This window comes from Episyrphus balteatus, chromosome 1 (genome assembly GCF_945859705.1).
Source record: "Episyrphus balteatus chromosome 1, idEpiBalt1.1, whole genome shotgun sequence".
Lineage (NCBI taxonomy): Eukaryota > Metazoa > Arthropoda > Insecta > Diptera > Syrphidae > Episyrphus > Episyrphus balteatus.
Genome location: NC_079134.1, coordinates 139010663 through 139030800, shown reverse-complemented (window position 1 = coordinate 139030800; position 20138 = coordinate 139010663). Strand labels below are relative to the sequence as shown.

The 20138-nt window shown below is 27.7% G+C and overlaps 1 protein-coding gene across 3 annotated transcripts in view; it reads left to right on the top strand.

Moving 5' to 3' along the window:
• Positions 1 to 20138, top strand: part of LOC129906131 (5-hydroxytryptamine receptor 2A-like) — a 267437-nt gene that overhangs the window by 232824 nt on the left and 14475 nt on the right. The window contains exon 8 of one of the 3 annotated variants that reach the window (XM_055981779.1): positions 2472 to 2657. The exons of 1 other annotated variant lie outside the window; for it this stretch is intronic. In XM_055981779.1, the coding sequence (XP_055837754.1) occupies positions 2472 to 2657 (186 nt within the window). Of the gene's footprint in view, positions 1 to 2471; positions 2688 to 20138 lie in introns of all 3 variants that reach the window. One more of the 3 variants, XM_055981778.1, reaches the window with a different exon arrangement.

Sequence of the window (20138 nt, the reverse complement as noted above, 5' to 3'; positions counted from 1 at the left end):
AAAAAATATTTTTTGAACCACGTTGTTATGAACGGTACCTGCCATAAAACTGTTTTCTTGACTTAAGGAGTCGAACGATTTCAAAGAAATTTGTAAAAAATAGGTTTAGTTATTTTAACAGAAATTAAAACTAAGAAAATTTTCTTAAAAACACGGTTTTTCAATTTTTTTTACAAAAAAAATCATTTTTTTTAGGTAACAAACATTGTTTTAAACTGTAAACTTTGTATACATATGTCAATTAATGATTTTAAACTTCATAACAAAACATAGTGCCATATTCGATCGCACTAACCATTGCGCCACGGGATATCTACAAGTGGAAAAACAATAAAAAAAAAATTTTGATAAAATTTTATTTAAAAAAAAATAAAAACGATCTAACGATTTTGAAAATATTTGTTTCTTAACCTTTCTTAACCTTAACTCTTTGCTATAGAAAAAATCAGTTTCCGGAAATTTTTTTTTTCTTCCTAAAACTTTAAGCACCTCTTACCATAAAATTAAGAAATTAAATCGCTTTCAAAAAACCTCATTATTTGTCATGTCGCGACAAGTGTCATATGTACATTAGGGTGGTGCTTATTTTACTCTTTGGCGAAAATCGAGTGATACGCCCCCTTAATAAGTCCAAAAAATGATTAAAAAATACCCTATTTTTTTTTTTATATCTTTATCTTTATCTAACCCTTCCTGGACCTATTTTGATAAGAAGTTTACTAGAGCATGGGCGATATTCTCTGTCCAGTGTTGGTTAAATGGCGGTTGTTCATACGTACCTATAATAAATATGATAGTATTATACGTATGATACCGTATGAAAGTATAAAAGTAAAGAGGCTATAAACTGTCATTTTCGTTTTTTCTTTAAAAGCAAATGATGAAATATCAAAAAATTGGAAAAAAAAAACAAAAACTTCTTAATAAAATAGGGTCAGGTAGGGTTAGGAATAAAAATTTGACAAAAAATTAGGGCATTTTTTCCCTGATTTGGAACCAATCTAGGGGGCATCCGCAATTTTTTTTTCCTAAGGACCACCCTAATGTACATATCGGCTAAGAACATAACTGTTCGTTGGCCCTGTCATAGTAAACAAATAGCAATCATTTCTCTGATTTATATGGATGGTGCACTTATTTTATTTCTACTACTGTGAACATTGCGGAGACACTACTTAAATGAATCAATAAATAAATAAATCACTAATGCGGGTGGCAATGGTGCAGTGGATGTAGTACTTGACTGCTAACCTGAAGGTTGTGGGTTCGAGCCCTACCTCAGGCAGCATTCTTTTCTTAATCCCCCAGCTTGGAAACCACCCGTGGGACTATATGAGTTAATAATCATCTTATTCTCAATTCACTGTACCAACAAAAAATCTTTCCTATCTTTCTATTCCTTCTAACTAGTGCCGTGCAGTTGCATTTAAAAGACCTTAGGTCTTACAGGCATATAGTTAAATTATTATATTATTATTATAATCGCGAGACTTCTCATATTTTTGCTTTAAGCCTGGTACGCTGCTCGCGCTAAATTTTAGCTGAGATAAAATTCCCATACAAGTTATCGATAACTTGTATGGGATCCATTTTATCTCGGCTAAAAATTTTCGATAATTTGTATGGGAGCTAAAATTTAGCGCGAGCAGCGTACCAGGCTTTACAGTAAAAACTCTTCAATGTAAAAATTAAAGGTATCAAGAAACAAAAAAATCTATTTTTTTCCCTGAATATTTTTGATATTTACTGAATAGCAGCGTGAGTAATAAACATCAATTTTCGTAAATTCATCATAATTTTGTATTCATAAAATTCAAAAATTCGCTCTATAAAAATACTATCATATCATCCTTGCTTGTTAATAAAAATTAATGGTATATCAAAAATAAATCGATAGAAGAATAAACCATCAAAAATTGTAAATTCAAAGCTTAATTCAATAACAACACAACGGGTATTCAAATTTTTTTTTGTTAAGCCCATCAAATTCTATTAAGGGTGGTTAAATATATAAAGCCCACATAAATAAAAATATTACCAAAATGCTGCTCATTAAAAAAGGTAGATAGACAAAAAAAAAATCGAAAAAAATATACACATTCCACTTCGTTTAGTTTAACTTTCTTTCAATTTCATTCAAAAATATTCAGAAAAAAAATACAAATATCCAAACGCAACAATAAAAAAAAATCTAATTGGCTAAATTTACAATGATATTCAATTCAATTTACAAAAGGAATAAATAAACAATCAAGACAAATAGAACGAACAAAAAAAAAAAAAATAAATTGCGTAGATAAATAATTCGATTACTTGTTCATTGTTTGAATATTTCTTATTGCTTTTTTTTTTTTGCTGTTGTTGTTGTTGTTTATGTTTATTTCTTTTTTTTTTTCTTTATTTATTTACATTTCGTTTGCCACATCAACATCTCTCCTTTTCTGTTTTTTTCTTTTTTGATTTTCTTTCAGCCTGCGCTATCACAAAAAAAGAGAAATCGCTTAAAACTTCGGATAGGGAAATGCTCAGATAAAGGAAAATCAGCTGCCTCGTCCTTGGGCTTAGTCGAGGGTATTTCAACAAACACAGTTAACACAGTCGAGGACACCGAATTTAGCAGTAGTAATTTGGACAGCAAAAGCCGCGGCGGCACAGAGGTGACTACCAATTTTTCTAATCACTATGAGGTGAGATTTTTATTAGTAGAATCTTATTTTGATGATGTCTGAGAGAATTTATGTCCTTTGAATTCAAATCCTTCAATACAAAAAAAAAAAACAAAATACTACTTAATCGGTAAGCTAGATGACGAGAATAATGCCAAAACCATTTGTTAGAATTGAAAATTCGATGAAAATTCTGTTTCGTTTTTGAAGTAGATTGTTAAAAAGAAATCAGCATAGAAATTATATTTAGTTTTTAATTTACTATTTTTCTTAATAGTCATATCGCACGTTGAGAAAGTTTTTTTTTTTTACATTAGTTTTAGTGTCGGTATGAAATTTAGCTGTTTTATTAGTTTTTGGATTTCTTTATTTTTACTTCTTTTGAAAAATCTTGTTTTTTTAGCTGTGGCACTATTTTTCTCAACGTGCGATATAATAAAATTGTTCTTTTTTTTATTTTAATTTTTCTAAATTAAAGGACCTATTTGAATCAGTAAAAGTTTATAACTGACTAAATAATAATGCAAGGAATCAATTTAGATTTTAATACTTTAGTAGTTGTATTAGATTCGAATTATTTTTTTTTTTTTCTGTAGGCAAAGTTTTGAAGTTTTTATTTTATTTTAACCCACTTTTCATATCAAAATTTAATGCTAATATTTTGCGAGGACAAATAGAAAATTAAGGAGTTGGTCAAACCTCACAATTTTGCTTTTTTAACAAAAATTCTGTTTTTTTTCAAAATTCTGCTTTTTTTATTATTTTGTCTTAAAAAGTTCTATTTTTTCAAAATTCTACCAACATTTATTTGGCAAAAAAATTCTGCTTAGCTTTGTTGATTATTTTGATAGCATTTGTTCTAACTATACTAAGCAAAAATACACACCTCATAATTTAGTACTTCGTCAACTGCTTGTTTTTTAACTGTCTCATCAAGTTCAAGCAAGACTTTGAATATAAAAAAAAGTTTTGATTTTCTTCGGTGTGTGTAAAAAAAAAATTGGTACTATCAACCTCAATTGAATTTCGAAACTATACAAAAACACCATAATAAAACGGTTGAAAAAAATCGATTCTATTAGCCTAGTATTTCAATTGCAGACTTTATATTTCCTATATTAATGTAAAACTTTTGATTGATCTTGTCTTTATTAAAAATTAAAATTTTTCTATACCTGCGAATTTTTGTTTGATTTTTCCATGTTTTTATGGGTTGTTGAAAAATAGAGCTGTATTTATTTTGTTGTTATTTTCAATACTAGATTTCTAGATTAGCTGCCGCTAATGTTTGAAATAGAAGAGGACATTATAAACACAATAACTAAGAAAACTGACAATAGTTTTATTGCTTAAGTCAGAAGTTATTTGTTTTGCAGACGACTAAAAATAAACTATAATGAATTGAGGTCAAAATTCTCTATGTACCAAAATTTGGATTAAAAAATTCTGTATTTTAATTTTTTTTTTTTAATTCAAAATTTTGTATTCTAAAATTCTGTAAACACCTACAAAATTCTGAATTTGAAAATTTATTACTCCAAAATTCTTTTATCATATACAAAGTTTTGTAGTTTTGTTGTTCTGATATGGCAGAAAAATTTAATGGTTTTAGAATCAAATGTCAAATGATTTTTTATTGAAACTCGGTTACAAAGAGTAACAATTCTTCTTAAAACCAAAACATTGTTGAAGTATAGACCTCAAACAATCAGAAGCGTGATTTTTGTATTTCTTTTTTTTTCTAAGCCATCATGTACAATGTTATATGATCAACCTTGGTTCAATAAATTTTGGAAAAACTCAGATGAAACATCTTTAGGTTAATAATTAAAGTTCAAAGTATTTCAACAAGCTTTAAAAATTTATTATCGGACTTGCAGTTGAAACAATATTTTTCAATACTGAGATGGCCTGATGACCCAAATGCCAAATGTTTGTATATCAAGTGATTATGAATGCATAATTCATTAAAAAAAGTTGAGATAACAATTTTCCATGATATATTACGATGATAGAGTATGCGAAAAAAGTAGGTCTCGAATGTCCGTCTGTCTGTCAGGATGTCGGCCTTTATAAGAATCTACCGCCTAAACGGATAGGCCGAATTACTTCAAACTTGGTATGTAGCAGTTTTTGGATGATATACAGAGGGTTTTTGGGAATTAATTTTTTTAACAAAAATAACGGTATACCTGCCATATACAAATTTAAAAAAAATTAATTTTCTCAAAAACGGTTAATACGATTTTTATTAAATAAAATCAAGTATTAGTTTTTAAATTAGGTCTATCTTTTAATAAAAAAAAAGATTTTTTCAAAAAATCTTATTAACGATACCTAAATCCCATAGAAGTGTTTTGCAAATTTCAAATTATCTTCCAAATAACTATTTCAACGATTTTTTTTTATTAAAAAATGTTTATATTGCCTACATACAAATCAAAATTAAAATTTGGAAAAAAAATAATTTTTGGATTTTTAAAAAAAACTTTGAACATTTTTTTTTTTGATAAATCGTTTTTTTTTTTTTTTTTTTTGAATTTAATGTTGATTGATAATTTCCAGAAAATGACATACCAAATTTATTTTAAAACTGTTTTTCCAAAATAGGTATTATTTAAAAAATTTGCTTTTTAATAAATTTTTGAATTTTTTTTCAATGCGTTTTTATAAAAGAAATTAAACTGCATACTTTTTTTGGAGCTCAATTTCATTTAAAAAGTTATGTTTTTTACATTTGAAGAACTAATTTTAAGTTTTTTTTTATATACATTTACCAAATCTTATATATAAAAATGAGTTCGTTAAGTGTGTGTGGCCGATAAACTCGCGTTTGGCTGGTCCGATTTTGGTAATTTTTTGTTTGTTTGAAAGGTATTAATATGTAGATGGTTTGTATCAAAAAAAAAAAATAATACCTTTTCTCGCATCTTTACATAGTGTCAATTTCTGCGAGTAAAAAAACACCATCGCTTTTTAAAAATTTTAACTGAGCTTAATTTGTAAAGCTTTCAAAATAATTAATTAACCCTGATTTTGAGTGAAACAAATAATGTTTCAATATAAGTTCAAGTGACCTCAACTCTAAAAATTTATAAAGCGTTTCGGCCAGGTACGACAGTGGGCTCATCAGTTAGATCTGTCGTACCCTTACTAAGACGCCTTATTTTGGTCGATGTTTACCGACACTATATAAAACTCACAGCATGAATATACTGTGAATTATAATATTTTAAGGGAATTTGTTTAAATTCAGACACTTAGAAAATCTATGCCCGTGGTCAGGCTTATATAATAACGAAGAAAAAATAACAAAACGCTTTATAAATTTTTGGAGTTGAGGTCACTTGAACTTATATTGAATTATATTCAATCACTCCACTTAAAATAAAAATAATAAATAATTTTTGTATCATTTTTGTTATTTTTTTCTTCGTTATCAAATAATGTTTCGTCTTCTGACATTAAATCTACATTTGGGCTGCAAAAATAATGGTTTGTAATGCCATCTGTTAGACCAACCTAATATCTACCGTTCCTTAAACTCAGAATCCTCTTAAAGTTCATTGTTTTTATTTTACTAGCAAATTAGAAAATGAAAACTCATACAAATGCCTTCAAAACGATTTTGTTTTTTTGCTCTCCTATAAAATTTGCTAAAATGGAGTTACACATTTTTCTGATTTGACCGACGATATGTGAAAAGGTCCATCCGAGACAGGTTTTGTTTTATAATTGGACCCAGAAGGTAGCGTTGCTGTCAAGTTATAGGCAAATTCCATATTTGGGGTCGAATAAATGGACAGATTTTTGTGAAATTTTGTGTATGTGATAAGGTCTATCCTTTACAAGTTTTGTTTTATAATTTGATCCGGTATGTGGCGCTGTTTTCAAGTTATAGGCAAATTCCATAGATGGGGTCGAATGAATTGTGAAATTTTGTGTTAAGACAAGGTTCATTCGAGACAAGTTTTGTTTCATGATTGGACCCAGTAGTTGGCAATGTTGTCAAGTTCTAGGAAAATTGCATATTTTGAACGAACGACTGCACAGATTTTTGTGAAATGCTTTGTGTCGGAATTCATTCGAACCATGTTTTGTTTCATAAATTGGACCCGGTAGGTGGCGCTGTTGCCGAATTATGTATAGAAAAATTTCATATTTGGAGTCCGAAGGACTTGACAGATTTTTGTGAAAGTTCGTTTGTATGATAAGGTCCATCCATGTTATGTAAATTATAATTGTATGCGGTAGGTGGCGCTGTTGTCAAGTTATAGTTAAATTAAATATATGGAGTCCGAACGCCTGTATAGACTTTTATGAATTTTTTTGCGTTTGATAAGGTTCATTCGAGACAGGTTTTGTTTTATAGTTGGACCTGGTGCGTGGCGCTGCTGTCAAGTTATGAGCAAATTCAATATTTGGGGTTCAAAGAGCTCATACTCAAGGCTAATAAAAACAAACTCTTTAAAATGTTATTTCCTCAAATAAAATTGTTTACCACTAAGCTATCTCACAGTTGAAAATTGGTATGATAAACTAAAACTTAAAATTTGTTTAAGTTGTTTCAACTCCCAATTAGTAATACGATTTCCGCATTAATTTAAAATGATTTAATTTTTTTAGAAAATATTTTAATATTTAGACGTATTCATAGAATTAAGACGGAATCTTTTCACTTTAAGTTGTTTTTTTTTACAATTAACAAAAAAAAATCGCTACTTTTTGAATTTCTTAAATAGCCAAAAAATATCAAATTTAAGTAGCGATTGCAAGTGATTGAAAGGAGTTCGAGACGCATAAGATTTTGTTTTTAAAAACATTTTTTTACTATTTGACCCAAAAAAACCGTGCCAATAACAGAAAAAAAAAGTGGCATGCATACAACATACATATCGCCTGGGAAAGCAAAATTATTGTAACTCCTACTCCATAGGATCTGTTAAGGACATAGCACCATTTTGCTTTCCGCTGAAGATTTTTATGTTGTTATACCTTAACCCTCTGTCGGCACACGGGTGCGAATTTGGCAGGACGAAAACAAAAAGTGGTCCAAAAAAGTGTCTTTATAAGTGTGAAAATATATTTTTCTGGGATTGTGAATACAATATTCAAATTCCTCGGAAAATTCTTCATCTATTTTATATATGATTCTCTATAAAATAGTGAGACCGAAAACAGTTCTAGCGATATGAAAAAGTATGAACCAAATTCGCAAAAAAAGAGGTGTGCCTACAGAGGGTTAATAATAATGTTAATGAAACTTCGTACACATTCCAATTAAAATTATAATAGCTGTCAAACAAATGGTTCGCTTTTTTTAATACTTTATACAATTTTATGTTTGTGCTCGACATATCAAGTTGTGACCCGATTTTTTTGTATTTGAAAAGGTTAACACATTACAAAGCCAAAAATTGGAAATAAATACTAGAAATGCGGAACGAAGTCCGCCGGGTCAGCTAGTTTGTATATAAAAAGTTTTTAGTTCTTAATATTTATGAATTTTTTTCAAATTTGGAATATTTTTAAGCTTAGAATGTTTTATGATTGAAAACCACTTAAAACTAAAGTCGTTTGTCTTCGAAGCGCAAAAATTCCGAAAAATATTTAGTTTTATCAAAGAGGTTATTTGTTGATTTTTACTCTTTTGTCTTATACATGAAATAAAAATCACATTTTCGATGAGAATATTTTAATGTTTCACATTTTTCAGAGTGTGATTTAAGTCGAATTTTAGCTTTTAAACTTATTTTAATTTTTAACTATTTTGATTCAATAATGTCATGATTTTTCCATTTAAAGGGTCACAAAACTTTTGACCAGCAAATAAACAGAACCCTTCCCACGAAATCAAATTTGTCGTAATACTACTAGTTAGTTAGATTAAACACCTTAACACTGTGAATTTAAACAGATTCTGGGAAAGCAAACTATTTGATGCTACAAATGACAGTAGTTATTTAAAAATCGATTTTAATTGGAATATTGATTGCAAATTTATAATCATGAAAGTCTCTAAACTATACGAAAACCAATTCCAAATAATCAAAAAGGAATAGTTCGATCATAATTTGTGTCCAATATTTCATTAACTTACATAGCATAATTAAAAGCTATTCATATTTCTTAGAATCAAATATGTCAATTAACTTTATCTCTACCATAATTGTACTTCTCCAAAAATGAAAAAAAAATGAACATTTGCAATATAATTAAGTTCCCACTATTTCATGGAACCAAAATTTAGAAGTTAAATTCGGGAACTCTCTCTCTCCCCAAACCAAACAAGCAACCTTAACCAGAAAAATGAAACAAAAATATTTCTGCCACTATTAGAAATGGATTAAATTATAGCACCGAAATCCACGGTCCAGTATACCCGTGCCAGTTCAGTCCGATATAAGAAAACGAATTTATTTACTTTTTGAGAAATTCTGAAATCACAAAATTAGTTTAACTCTCACGTGCTGGTTTGCAATAATATCAAACCACCTCAATCCGTAAAAAGGATCCTCGGCGAATAAATAATAAAATACACAAAAAAGTAAAAAAAAAACTTCAAGTTTGTTTGTTAGATATACAAGTCGAGTGTAGAATAACAATCCGCATCTCATAGATACAAATTTGAGAGGAAGTATATTTATGTTTTTGTGTGTCGCTTTTGGAATGGATAACCCACTTTTTGTTCTCAATTCAACATGTCGTGTCTGAACTCTGAACATACACAGACTTATAACTTCCCTTATACTATAGTTACAGTAGATAGATATATTCTATCCGAAAAGAGCTTGGTTATTAATTTTTTTGTGCACATGGTTGCGTTTATTTATTATTTTTTTGCAAGTAATTTATGATGGTATTGTGGCAGAAGACTCTGTTTTTAGAGCGCTCGAAGGGCGTAAATGTAAGCGTAAGCTGAAACCCTTGTGGACGACTCCCAAAACTTATGGTTTGTTGGGAAGTTTTGAAAAACTTTTTCCACTTGCATAACATAGATATATGCGAAGCTTCACAACGAAGAGAAAGTTGTATGGGGTTATTTTCTAACTTGAAGTTATTATAGATGTATGTTTGTGTGTGTGTGTTTGTTAGTATGCATGTTTCTATAGATATTAATACCTTATTCATTTATGGCAATAATTTATGCTTAGCATGTAGTTGCCTTACAAAGCTTTTGCGAATTTTTGTTTAATTACTTCATGTATACGAGAAGATAATCCCGAAGATATTGCTTCTTTAATTAAAGATGATAGTATGAACTGTTCTAACCAAGTATATTTATATGAAATTCTTTTGGTAGGGTTTGAGATTAAAAAGGTTAAGCATGACTGCTCCTAAGAGGAATTTATTTATTTTTTTTTTTTTTTTTTTTTTTTGTTTTACTATTTTTAGCTTATAAGTATTAACTTTAAGTATAAGTTTTCGCTTCAAATATTTTACTAGATTAATTAAAAAGATATATAAACGATGTATCTATTTGTAGGGTTACATGGGTTGAATAAATATTTAAGGGTCTGCTACAAAAAAAAACAGGGGTTTGAGTAAACTACATACATTTTGAGTAAATTTTTTTATATTAACCTATGCAATTTTTTGGTTTTACCTACATAAAGTTTTAATACATAATTTAACCTTTAATTAATTACTCTTGTAGGTGAAATTGATTACAAGTTATAAAATTAAGAAAAAAATAAGTAGATTAAAATTAGTTTGTTGATTCTTTCAAGTTTAACTGTAATTCATATTGAAATTGTTTAAGAATATTAGGATCCAAGTTTTAATAAAAATCAAAAGTCATACCAAATTTATGAGATGGCCATAAAATATTTTCTTTTCAGTAAATATTTAAATTGACTGCTTTATTTCTTTATTTTTATTCAGAATCTACCTTACACATTTTTTTTATTATATTTTTCACTGGCTTAATCTCTCCCAAAACTATTAAAAAAATAATGTAGTTACAAAAGCGTTTTCATACGATCCAAGTTTGTTGTAATCCATTAGTTTACACAAAATTTTTAAACTCAAACCTTAAAAAGCTAAAATAATACCAAACCAAAGCTAAGCACTTTTCGCAAATCGAATTGTGACTATTTTATTATTTTGTTGCTAATTAGTAATGTCAATTTTTTTTTAATTTCGCTAATTTCATTTAAACTCAGCAAAATAACCAAAACACAAAAACTAAAGGAAAACATTTTTTTTAATATAAAAAGTTCTTATTTTCTTGCAATCATCGTAAAGAAGTGATTGAAATATCATATCAAAGCTGAAATAATAAGCTTTCAGATGATATCAAATTTTTTATAGGTTGTGTTATAAAAAAATCGACTTTAAGGTAATGGAAGAAAAAAAACTTTGATTTTCCTGCTTTTTTCGATGAAAATTGATTGGGTTTACAAAAATTCTAACTCTTTTTGTAGATGTCGTTCAGGCGTGGTTGATATGAATATTTAGCTGAAGCAATAGGCTTTCAGATGGTTTAAAATTTACTATAGAATGTCATATAAAAAAATAGATTTTCGGGTGATGGAAGAAAGCTTTTTTCACTTTTTTATAAAAAATTATTGTTTTTAATAAATAATTTTTTTACCTTTTAGAATTTTTAAAAATTTAAATAAAATAGAAAAATGTAAATCTTTTCAATGCTTTTCTATAAAAAAAATATAAAGCTTTTCAATATTATAATTTTTTTGTATATAAAAAAATTGATAAACATATGAGAAAAGCAAAAAAGGTAATTTTTTAGGTTGTTCTTGTAAATTTATGATTGGGTTGGGGTCAAAATTTTGCCGGGGTCAAAATTCTTTTATCAAAATTTTGCTTTCAAAATTCTGTTTTTCAGAATTCTGTTTTTCAAAATTCTGCTTTTCATAATTCTGCTTTTCAAAATTCTGCAAAAAATTAAAAAAAAGGGCTTGGAAAATGTTAAAAAGCGCGCGCTTTTTAATATTTTCCAAAACCCTTTTTTAATTTATTGCAGAATTCTGTAAAATCATCTCTTTGAAAATTTGTCATTTTTTTAAATCGTATTAATTTTTGTTTTATAAATGAATAAATTTGAAAATATTAAGAAAAGGTTTTTAATATAAAACATTTCCGAAAATAATTTAAAATTTTTTAATTTATCAAATAAAGATGAATATTCAAAAAATTGAATAAGAAAAGAATATTTTGTATAAAACAACATCGGTTCCAATTAGTTTACATATTTTATTTGAAAGAAAGTCAGTATATGGAATTCAAAAAATATTTGCGACACTTAAATTAAAAAAAAAAAACTAGGAAAGTACCAATGTTGAATTACATCAATGAGGTGTATTTTTCTTTAGCCAGTGCATATGCTATAAAAAAAAAAAACAGAATTGGCAGATTTTTTTTGTTCAAATATAATGCTGGCAAAATTTTGAAAAGCAGAATTTTAAAAAGCAGAATTTTGAAAAACAGAATTTTCGCTAAAATAGCAGAATTTTGAAAAGCAGAATTTTGAAGGCAGAATTTTGACCCGATCCCTTTGTGATTGGATTCAAAAAGTTATTCCGTTTTTCTACAAAACATACAAATGTAAAGTCTTATTCTTAAACTAAAGTACTTTACTATGAGATGGTATTATTATCATACAAATTTGTTTACAACAAAGTTGAGAAAAAAAAAATAGTTTAAATTTTGTTGTTTTTTTTATCATAAGCTATCTTCCGTAAATCGACTTTACAAACAACCACTTTTTAATTTAAATTTTCTTATATTTCAATACTTTTGATTACATTTTAATGTTTTGTATTTGAAATTAATAACAAATTTATTAAGAAACTATGAAAATAGCAATATTAAAAATTAATTTTTTTTTTGTATTGAGAAAAGCCTAGGTAATTCCAAAGATTGTCTTAAAAACTACGAGAGAATATTTAACCGTGTGGATTTTTGGGACTTATTACAGAATTTACTCCCTCCTCGACAAAAGTCACCCTTCCGCACAAAAATTGCCCAGTAATCACATTTTGTACATTTTTTGAGATTGGTGACAATAAAATACACTGAAAAGTGTATAGGCCTATTGTATGTAGGTACCTACTCTTCCATAGAATTAGTCAACGAAAAAAAAAACTCAAGCTATAACATAATTCAACAGTGCATTTAAAAACTAGATTTATTTGAATTGAGTAGGTACCTACATAAGAGTTGTTATTTTTTAGTTTTTTTGTATTCATATTATATAGTCAATGTTTCGAAAACACCCTCGCAATATGATATTAAACCCATTTTGGTTAAATTTTCATTATTTTTTATGGTGTTAATTCTTAACGTAAAAAAATGTAACTAGTGAGAATATCTTTAATTTATTTAATTTTAAAAGTTAGTTAATGCTTCAAACGATTTGCTCACACTAAACCTATTCATTATGTGAATCCTTTAATTCTATACAACTAGCTTTTTGTTTTTTTTTTAACTCAAATTCAGTTGGATAAGCTTTAAAGAAAAAAAAAAAATACTGAAACAAACTCATGCATCTAGCTATTTCTCTAAAGAATTCAATTTTAAAACTATTCAAATCAAATAAATTAATTTATTTTTTAAAATCCTTAAGGCTTTACCAAGCTACTGCCGGATGAAACTGTATTTATTTTCATGAAAGGGATTTTTTTTTGTTTTTCCCTATTCTCTCACTTTTTTTCTAATGTTTTTTTTTGCACCCTTCCAATTCCATTTTGTTTTTCTTATTTTTTTGTCTTGTTATTTTTTTTTTTTTGCTTTAATTTAAGCTTCTAAACAAATTCCATCCACATATACAAAGAATACACTAAGTGTGTGTTTACGTTCCCTAGTAATTGGATTTGTTTTCTAAATAAAAAAAAAAATTTAGAAAAAAAAACAAATTTCCAGTTGCCAATGTTATTTGGTGGACATAAAATAAAGCCAGGATTATTCAAAGTCACAAAAAAAAAAAAAGAAAAATACGAACGACTTTGCATCATATAACGAGAACAACAGACAAAAAAGGTCCTTTCCACACACACACACGAGTAGAGGTTTTTCAGAATGAATTTTTTTCACCACACAATGATACAATCTCTCACATCTTAATACAATTAGGTGGAATTATTTTCCGTTTTTTTTTTCTTTCGTTTAAAAATTTTTTTGAAAAAAAAGCCGTCACATATTCATTACACAAGTGTGGCCATGTCCCAGTATTATCAATAAAAGGCCAAGACAGTTTTTTTTATCCTTTTTCCATAATGTAGCACTTTGTACCTTTAACACACAAAAAAAAATAAACCATAGGTATACCAAAAAAAAAAAAATACGGAAGAAGAAAGAAAAAAGCTTAAAAAAGAAGCACACAATGGAGCTGAAATACTTAAATTGCCATAAACTGGCATTTAGATTTAACCCTTTTTAAGTGCCGGTCACTGACGACACGCCAGCTATAGCCTTGCTCTATACATTGACCGACACGGCTCTCCATCGGACAAAGTCAATGGTATTGTCCTTCGTTTGGTTATTCTATTTTTTTGTATTTTATTTTTTTGATCCTTAAAATCCTTCGAAATGGAAGAAGATTCGTAAAATACCCTTGCTTGCCATTTGGCAATGTGCGGATCAGAGACTCTTACATTTGGATTCTTTTATAAAATTTGAAATTCAAATTCAATTGTGTAAATTGTGTGGGTACCTTCATCATTCTCTTCTATTTTTGATTAATATACCGGACTGGGCATTGAGCATTTGGAGGCAATACACCTCTTTTAGAGTAGGTGAATTACGATTACGAGGATGATGACGAGAAAGGGTTTTAGGTACAAATGGAAACGGTTGACTGAGCCATTTTGTCAGATGTTAAGATTTTGAAACAATTTTGATTCCATTTTGGTCTCGTCTCGTCTTTACTTTTACTTGTTCTGCATTTAGAATGATTTTCTATATTTACTGGAAAATCTGTGAAATCAACCCATCGCACTTAAAAGTCAAAATCCAACAGATATAGTCTCATACCCATATCACATGTCACCATAGGCGTCGGTTATCGTAAATTGGTCAGTCAAAAAGGGGTTTAATATGACTTTTTTTTTTAATTAAGTCGTAATTCACCCTGCTTTTAAATTGGGAAGGGGTCCGAACAAACCCCGTGGAAATATTTTAAGACATTTACTGAATATTACCCTATTCTTTTACTTTCGAAATTATAATTCAATTGAAATTATGAAGTTTTCAATAGAAAGGGGGTTCTGGACCCCCTCTCATTTCGTAAACTTTTAACTTTTTCTTTTTGATATTTCGACTTAAATATTGTACTTTTGATCACTTTAACTTCTTTCGTATATTTTTGATTTTACCCCCTCTTGAAAATATTTCTGCGAGCGGCTCTGGCTCTTTTTTGTGCCATTTCAACTCTAAATTTCAAAAGTGAAATGCCACTTTTTTTAAGTGAAATCTCTATGATTGGCTTCATATTATAGGTATGAACCTTTCTTGAGGGACGGATTTGACGGGTTTTTTTCAATTTCCAATTTGTTGGAGAAAACGTATTCAAATGGAAGGAATTTATTTTGTATTTTTGTTTTCGATGGAACCCGAGGAATTGAGGATAAGCTCATGCAGATGGTAAGAATTCACTGATTTTTTCTTGTTGTTGTTATTTTCTTTGTTTTTAGGGCCAAGAACCTTTAAAACAGAGCTTAGGTTTAAAAGTTTTTTTTTTTTTTTATTTTTGCTTTCAAGGAATAATATAAAAACTTATGTAGGTACATTAATCTTAAGGATAATTTTATATTTTGTTTGGGTATTTTTGAATTTTTTTTGTCAAGAAAAGTATTTAAAATGTAGGATTTGTTTTCAAGAGAAAAATAAACATTTGAAGGTATTTAAGTGTTTTTTATGAGAAAAAGCAACATTTTCCGTAAAGCAACTAAAACATTTAAGTATGTAAATTTTATTATATAGTTTCTATGAAATATGTTGTTTAATAAAATACAGTTTAAAGTAAACCTAATTGGACCCAAAGGTAACTTGCCGGATCATAGGAGGATTCTGATGTTAAATCTTGAGCGTTTAATATTTTGTATTTTTTCTTTGCATGAAAAATATGCTTCCATGCAATTTGGCAGCTTTTCCTGGATACTGAAATGACTTTCAATTTCCATACAAGAAACTGGGATTCTAAGAATAATTAATTATAATATTAAAAAAAAAAAAATACCAAGCCAATTTATTGAGAAATATGCCCAACATAACAATCAATTAAATTTCATTTTTTCGTTCACTATGGTGTATACGTATTAAAAAAAATAACAGAAACATTTTTTTTTTTTTTGCATATTTTCATATCTAATTTTTCTAAAAAATTTTGAGCATTGTGAAAAAATTAAGAAAATCTTTGATCAAAAAATCTTGAACGGTTCCATTAAAATATTTAATTTAAATAATACATACAATTCAAATGATTTTCACGTCTTTCTAATTTTCAATTAACTTAAAAATAATTCAGTGATAATAATTCAATTCAATTCAAAATAGTATGCAATTTTTCATCAATATTTTTTTATGACGTTATCACGTAAAATTATCATCAGTAAACCGACTTTACAGAAAAAGAAATGTTTTTTTTTTTTCATCATTAGATAGACCTTGTTATAAAAGTGCATCTGTATTTTTGTTTTCAATATCGTAGAATACCTTTTTGATAAATTTAAAATTTTTATATTTTCTTATACCAGTGTGCAAAACCGTTTTCAGAGGTTTAAATTTGAGAAAATTAGTAGCAACAAAATTAATGATAAAGAAATTTAAAATAAACAATAAAGACTAAAGAAAAATCAATCGGATCGCAACAAATGGCTAAAAAAATCTTTTTTTGGATTATAATTTCAACGTATCTTCAAAAATATCCAAAAAAATGTCAATAACTAATTTTTGGGTTTTTTTTTATTTTTATCTTTACAGAAACAATTTTATTTTGATAAAACTTTGTGAAAATGCGCAAATGTAATTTGTTTTTAGTAGGCTTTTACTTTGTTTGAAGGAAATTATTGATTTTTGTATTTGTTAAGGTTTTTTTTTCAAATAAAAACAGCCAAATCGAAAAAGTCGATGAAAAATTTTTGCGTTTGGAAGATTTCATGTAGCATTTTTTTTTTTTTTTTTTTTTTGAGAAACACTAACTTTTAAATGGTACAGAAAAACTTTGCTATTATCAATAAAGTAAACTACAAAAAATGTATATTGGCGATCCAATTTTTTCTATTGAAAATTAAAACGCATTTTTTCTAACAAACATCCTAACAAATATCATAAAAAATTAATATTTTGCTTAAAAAAAATCAGAGATCAGAAATAAATCTCAACCTTTTGAAAGGTTCCTTAATAACTCTTATTTGTCGCCATTTTCAATAAAGGTCATAAAATAACCTTTATTTTTAAAAAAGAAAAAATTCGGTCAAGGTCTGAGAGAAACCTTTATTTTGTATTTTTTTATGTTTCGGTCAACCAGTGAGATTTATCGTTGAGAGAAAAAAATTAATCTCATCTGCAAATGTATCAATTCTTAGAGACAGTAGTGCCATATGAAAGCTTATATTCTCAGCTACTCGATAGTGGTATAATCGTGTTTTTGGATTTTTTTTTTTTTTAATTCCGAGAAAATCGCGTTTGAAAGTTGGGGTAAATTTTTTTTTTTTGAAAAATCCCCCAATCTTTGAACGCTCCTGGAAGCTAAACCGCTTGAGAGCAATATTTGGGAGTGATGCCAAATGATAGCTGGTGTCATGGGCCTACGCTTTGCACATTGTCAGATTTTTAAAAAATCATCTTCCATGTTAAACCACCACATCATGCCTATTTTTTCAGAATCGGGCTTATTTTTTTTTTTACCTTTAAGTGCTCCCGGTTTGAGAACGCGTGCACCTACAGGGATGGGAGTTGTACCTAAATGTAGGTTGGAGTCCCCGCTACCTTTTGGCATCAAACAAATTTTTTTCATTTTTTTTTTCAAAATTCCGAGATATAGCCGTTTGAAGATGGGCGGGCGAAAACGCTTCTGGAATCTGAACGCTTTGACCTAGATATTAGAACATCGGTCTTCTGAAATATTCGAAATTGCATTGGTTGTGCTTGTCGTCCCAGCGACTCAAATCACAGTGGAAAACACATTTTCGTCTTAAAATTTGACTTTAAAGAACTTTGAGAGTCTATTTAGTTCAAACATTATTGAATACATAAACTTAGAAAAAACATCCTTTTCATATTTATTTTTACAATATAAAGAAATTCGTGACATATTCGACATTTTCCTTTGAATTGACCATTTATTTTCAGCGAAAACGGTTAAAGGTTGACCTTTTCCATTTATTTTTTTTTGTAAAAACCTCAACCGATAACCTTTATTTTTGATTTTTAAAAATAAATCTCAAACCTTAACCGAAACGTATTTCAAGCAATATGGTAACTCTCAGAGAGAAACCGATTGAAAATAAAGGTTGACCGTTATTTCTGGCCTCTGAAAAAAAAAATAGAGCTTATTTAGAACATAAAAACCTTCAATTTTCAAAAAATTTTATAAGAATTTAAAAATAAGAATGAAACACCAAAAAATTAATTTTTGGCATTTTTCTCAATATTTTTGATGCTATTTTAATAAGATCTTACTATTGCTGTAGATTTTTTTTAATTATCTACTCTTTCGTGATCAATTTTGTTCGTCAAACGATATAGTTATTTTTGTCACACAAGCCATATTTTCCTTGTTTTATATTGTAACTTTCATACAGTTTGTGGGTATTTTAGTTTTTGAACTTGATATTATTTATTTTAATTACTTTAGGGTTATAATCTTAGAAATTGTTTGAATATAAAATAAAATTAGTAAAAAATTGTTTTCTTTTAAATGGCACCATTTTATATTAAATATTTCGTCAAATATCCTTTTTGCCTTGTTATGACGTATTTTTTGTTTCAAATTCAAACTTGATCAATAAATTTACAAATTATCATGATTCTAATACCACAGTTTGTTTTAACCACTCTACGACTCTATCTAATTCTCACTGTCTAATGTAAATTTGATAAAATCTACATAAACTGGAAATCAAAATAATTAACAAAAATTTCCACTAAAAAGGTATCAAAAATTCCATAAAATATCTAACAAATTTTATCTAATTCAATCAAATGGTTAACCAATTCAATTATCATTATTCTCTATTCCAATGAAAAAGAAACAAGCTATACTCACTATAAAACAAATTGATTTATTTAAGCTCTTTTATTTATATTATTTTAAATTCCAAACAAATTCCAATTGATAAACTGTTGAGTGATATTTCCTATGAAAAATAAATAAAACCAACCATATTACATTGATATTACATATGTTTATGTGTATGTTTTCAACATTTAGTGGTTTGAAAAGAGCTTTTTTCTGCTATTGGCATTCCCTATATCCCTTTAATATAATGCTCTCTATAGGATATCGAATTAAATTGAATCAATTTATTCCCCAAAACAAAATAAAGCACCCACTTTGGTCAGTTTGACCAAATCCTACTTTAGTTTAGTCTCGTGTGCTCAATAGAGTGCATTTAATATTGAGGCAAACTTACCAATCTCAATTTTGTGCATCAGTTAAATGAAAAAAGTGAAAAAAATACGCGTCAACAATTTGGTTGAAAAACTTTGAAATAGAATTAGTTTTTTTTTATCTGGTTATTTTAATAAAAAATATTTTTCTGTGACATTTTTTTGATTTGATTTAAATAAATAAAAAAAAATGAATATTGCAAACCAATAAAAAACTAAACTTCAATTATTTTTGAATTTTGCAAAAAGATAAACAAATCCTGAATTTCAATATCTATTTGGTATGTGTTTTCCTTGGGGGCATTACAGGTTCAACATTTCTACAAATTCTGAAATACGTGCAACAAAATTTCAACTATTCTCTTCATGTCTATAATTTTTTTTTTATTATTTTGTTTTATTTTTGAAACAACAACAACAATGAAACTATTTTAAGATACTCTCCTCGATATCTTTTTTGGTTCTCTTTCGTTTTAAAATAAAAAAGTTGGAATGTACTATGAATGGACGATATCCGACAAAGAAGAGTATAGTAAGTCCTTTTATCCTGTTTTTTTTTTTTTTTTTTTTGGTTTTTACATCAAAAAGTGTTATCCTCTAATTTGATATTCTATACCACAGATGGGTAAAAAGTTTGATTCTTGAATTTTTTTTCCAAACGATGATGCATGAATTTTAATATTTTTCTTCCGAAATATTGTAAAGAGTGCAAATTATGGATAATGCTGTGCTGAATAAACTATGAAAGGCATATCCAACCAACCCTTCAATGTGAAAATTTCTTTGTTATTTAGGAATAGTAGAAAAACTGTTGACCCATGTAGTATTATATATTATTTCTTGAAAGATGTTAACTTTGTTTAAAAGGATTGTTGAATAAATTTGTAAGAAAACTTAAGT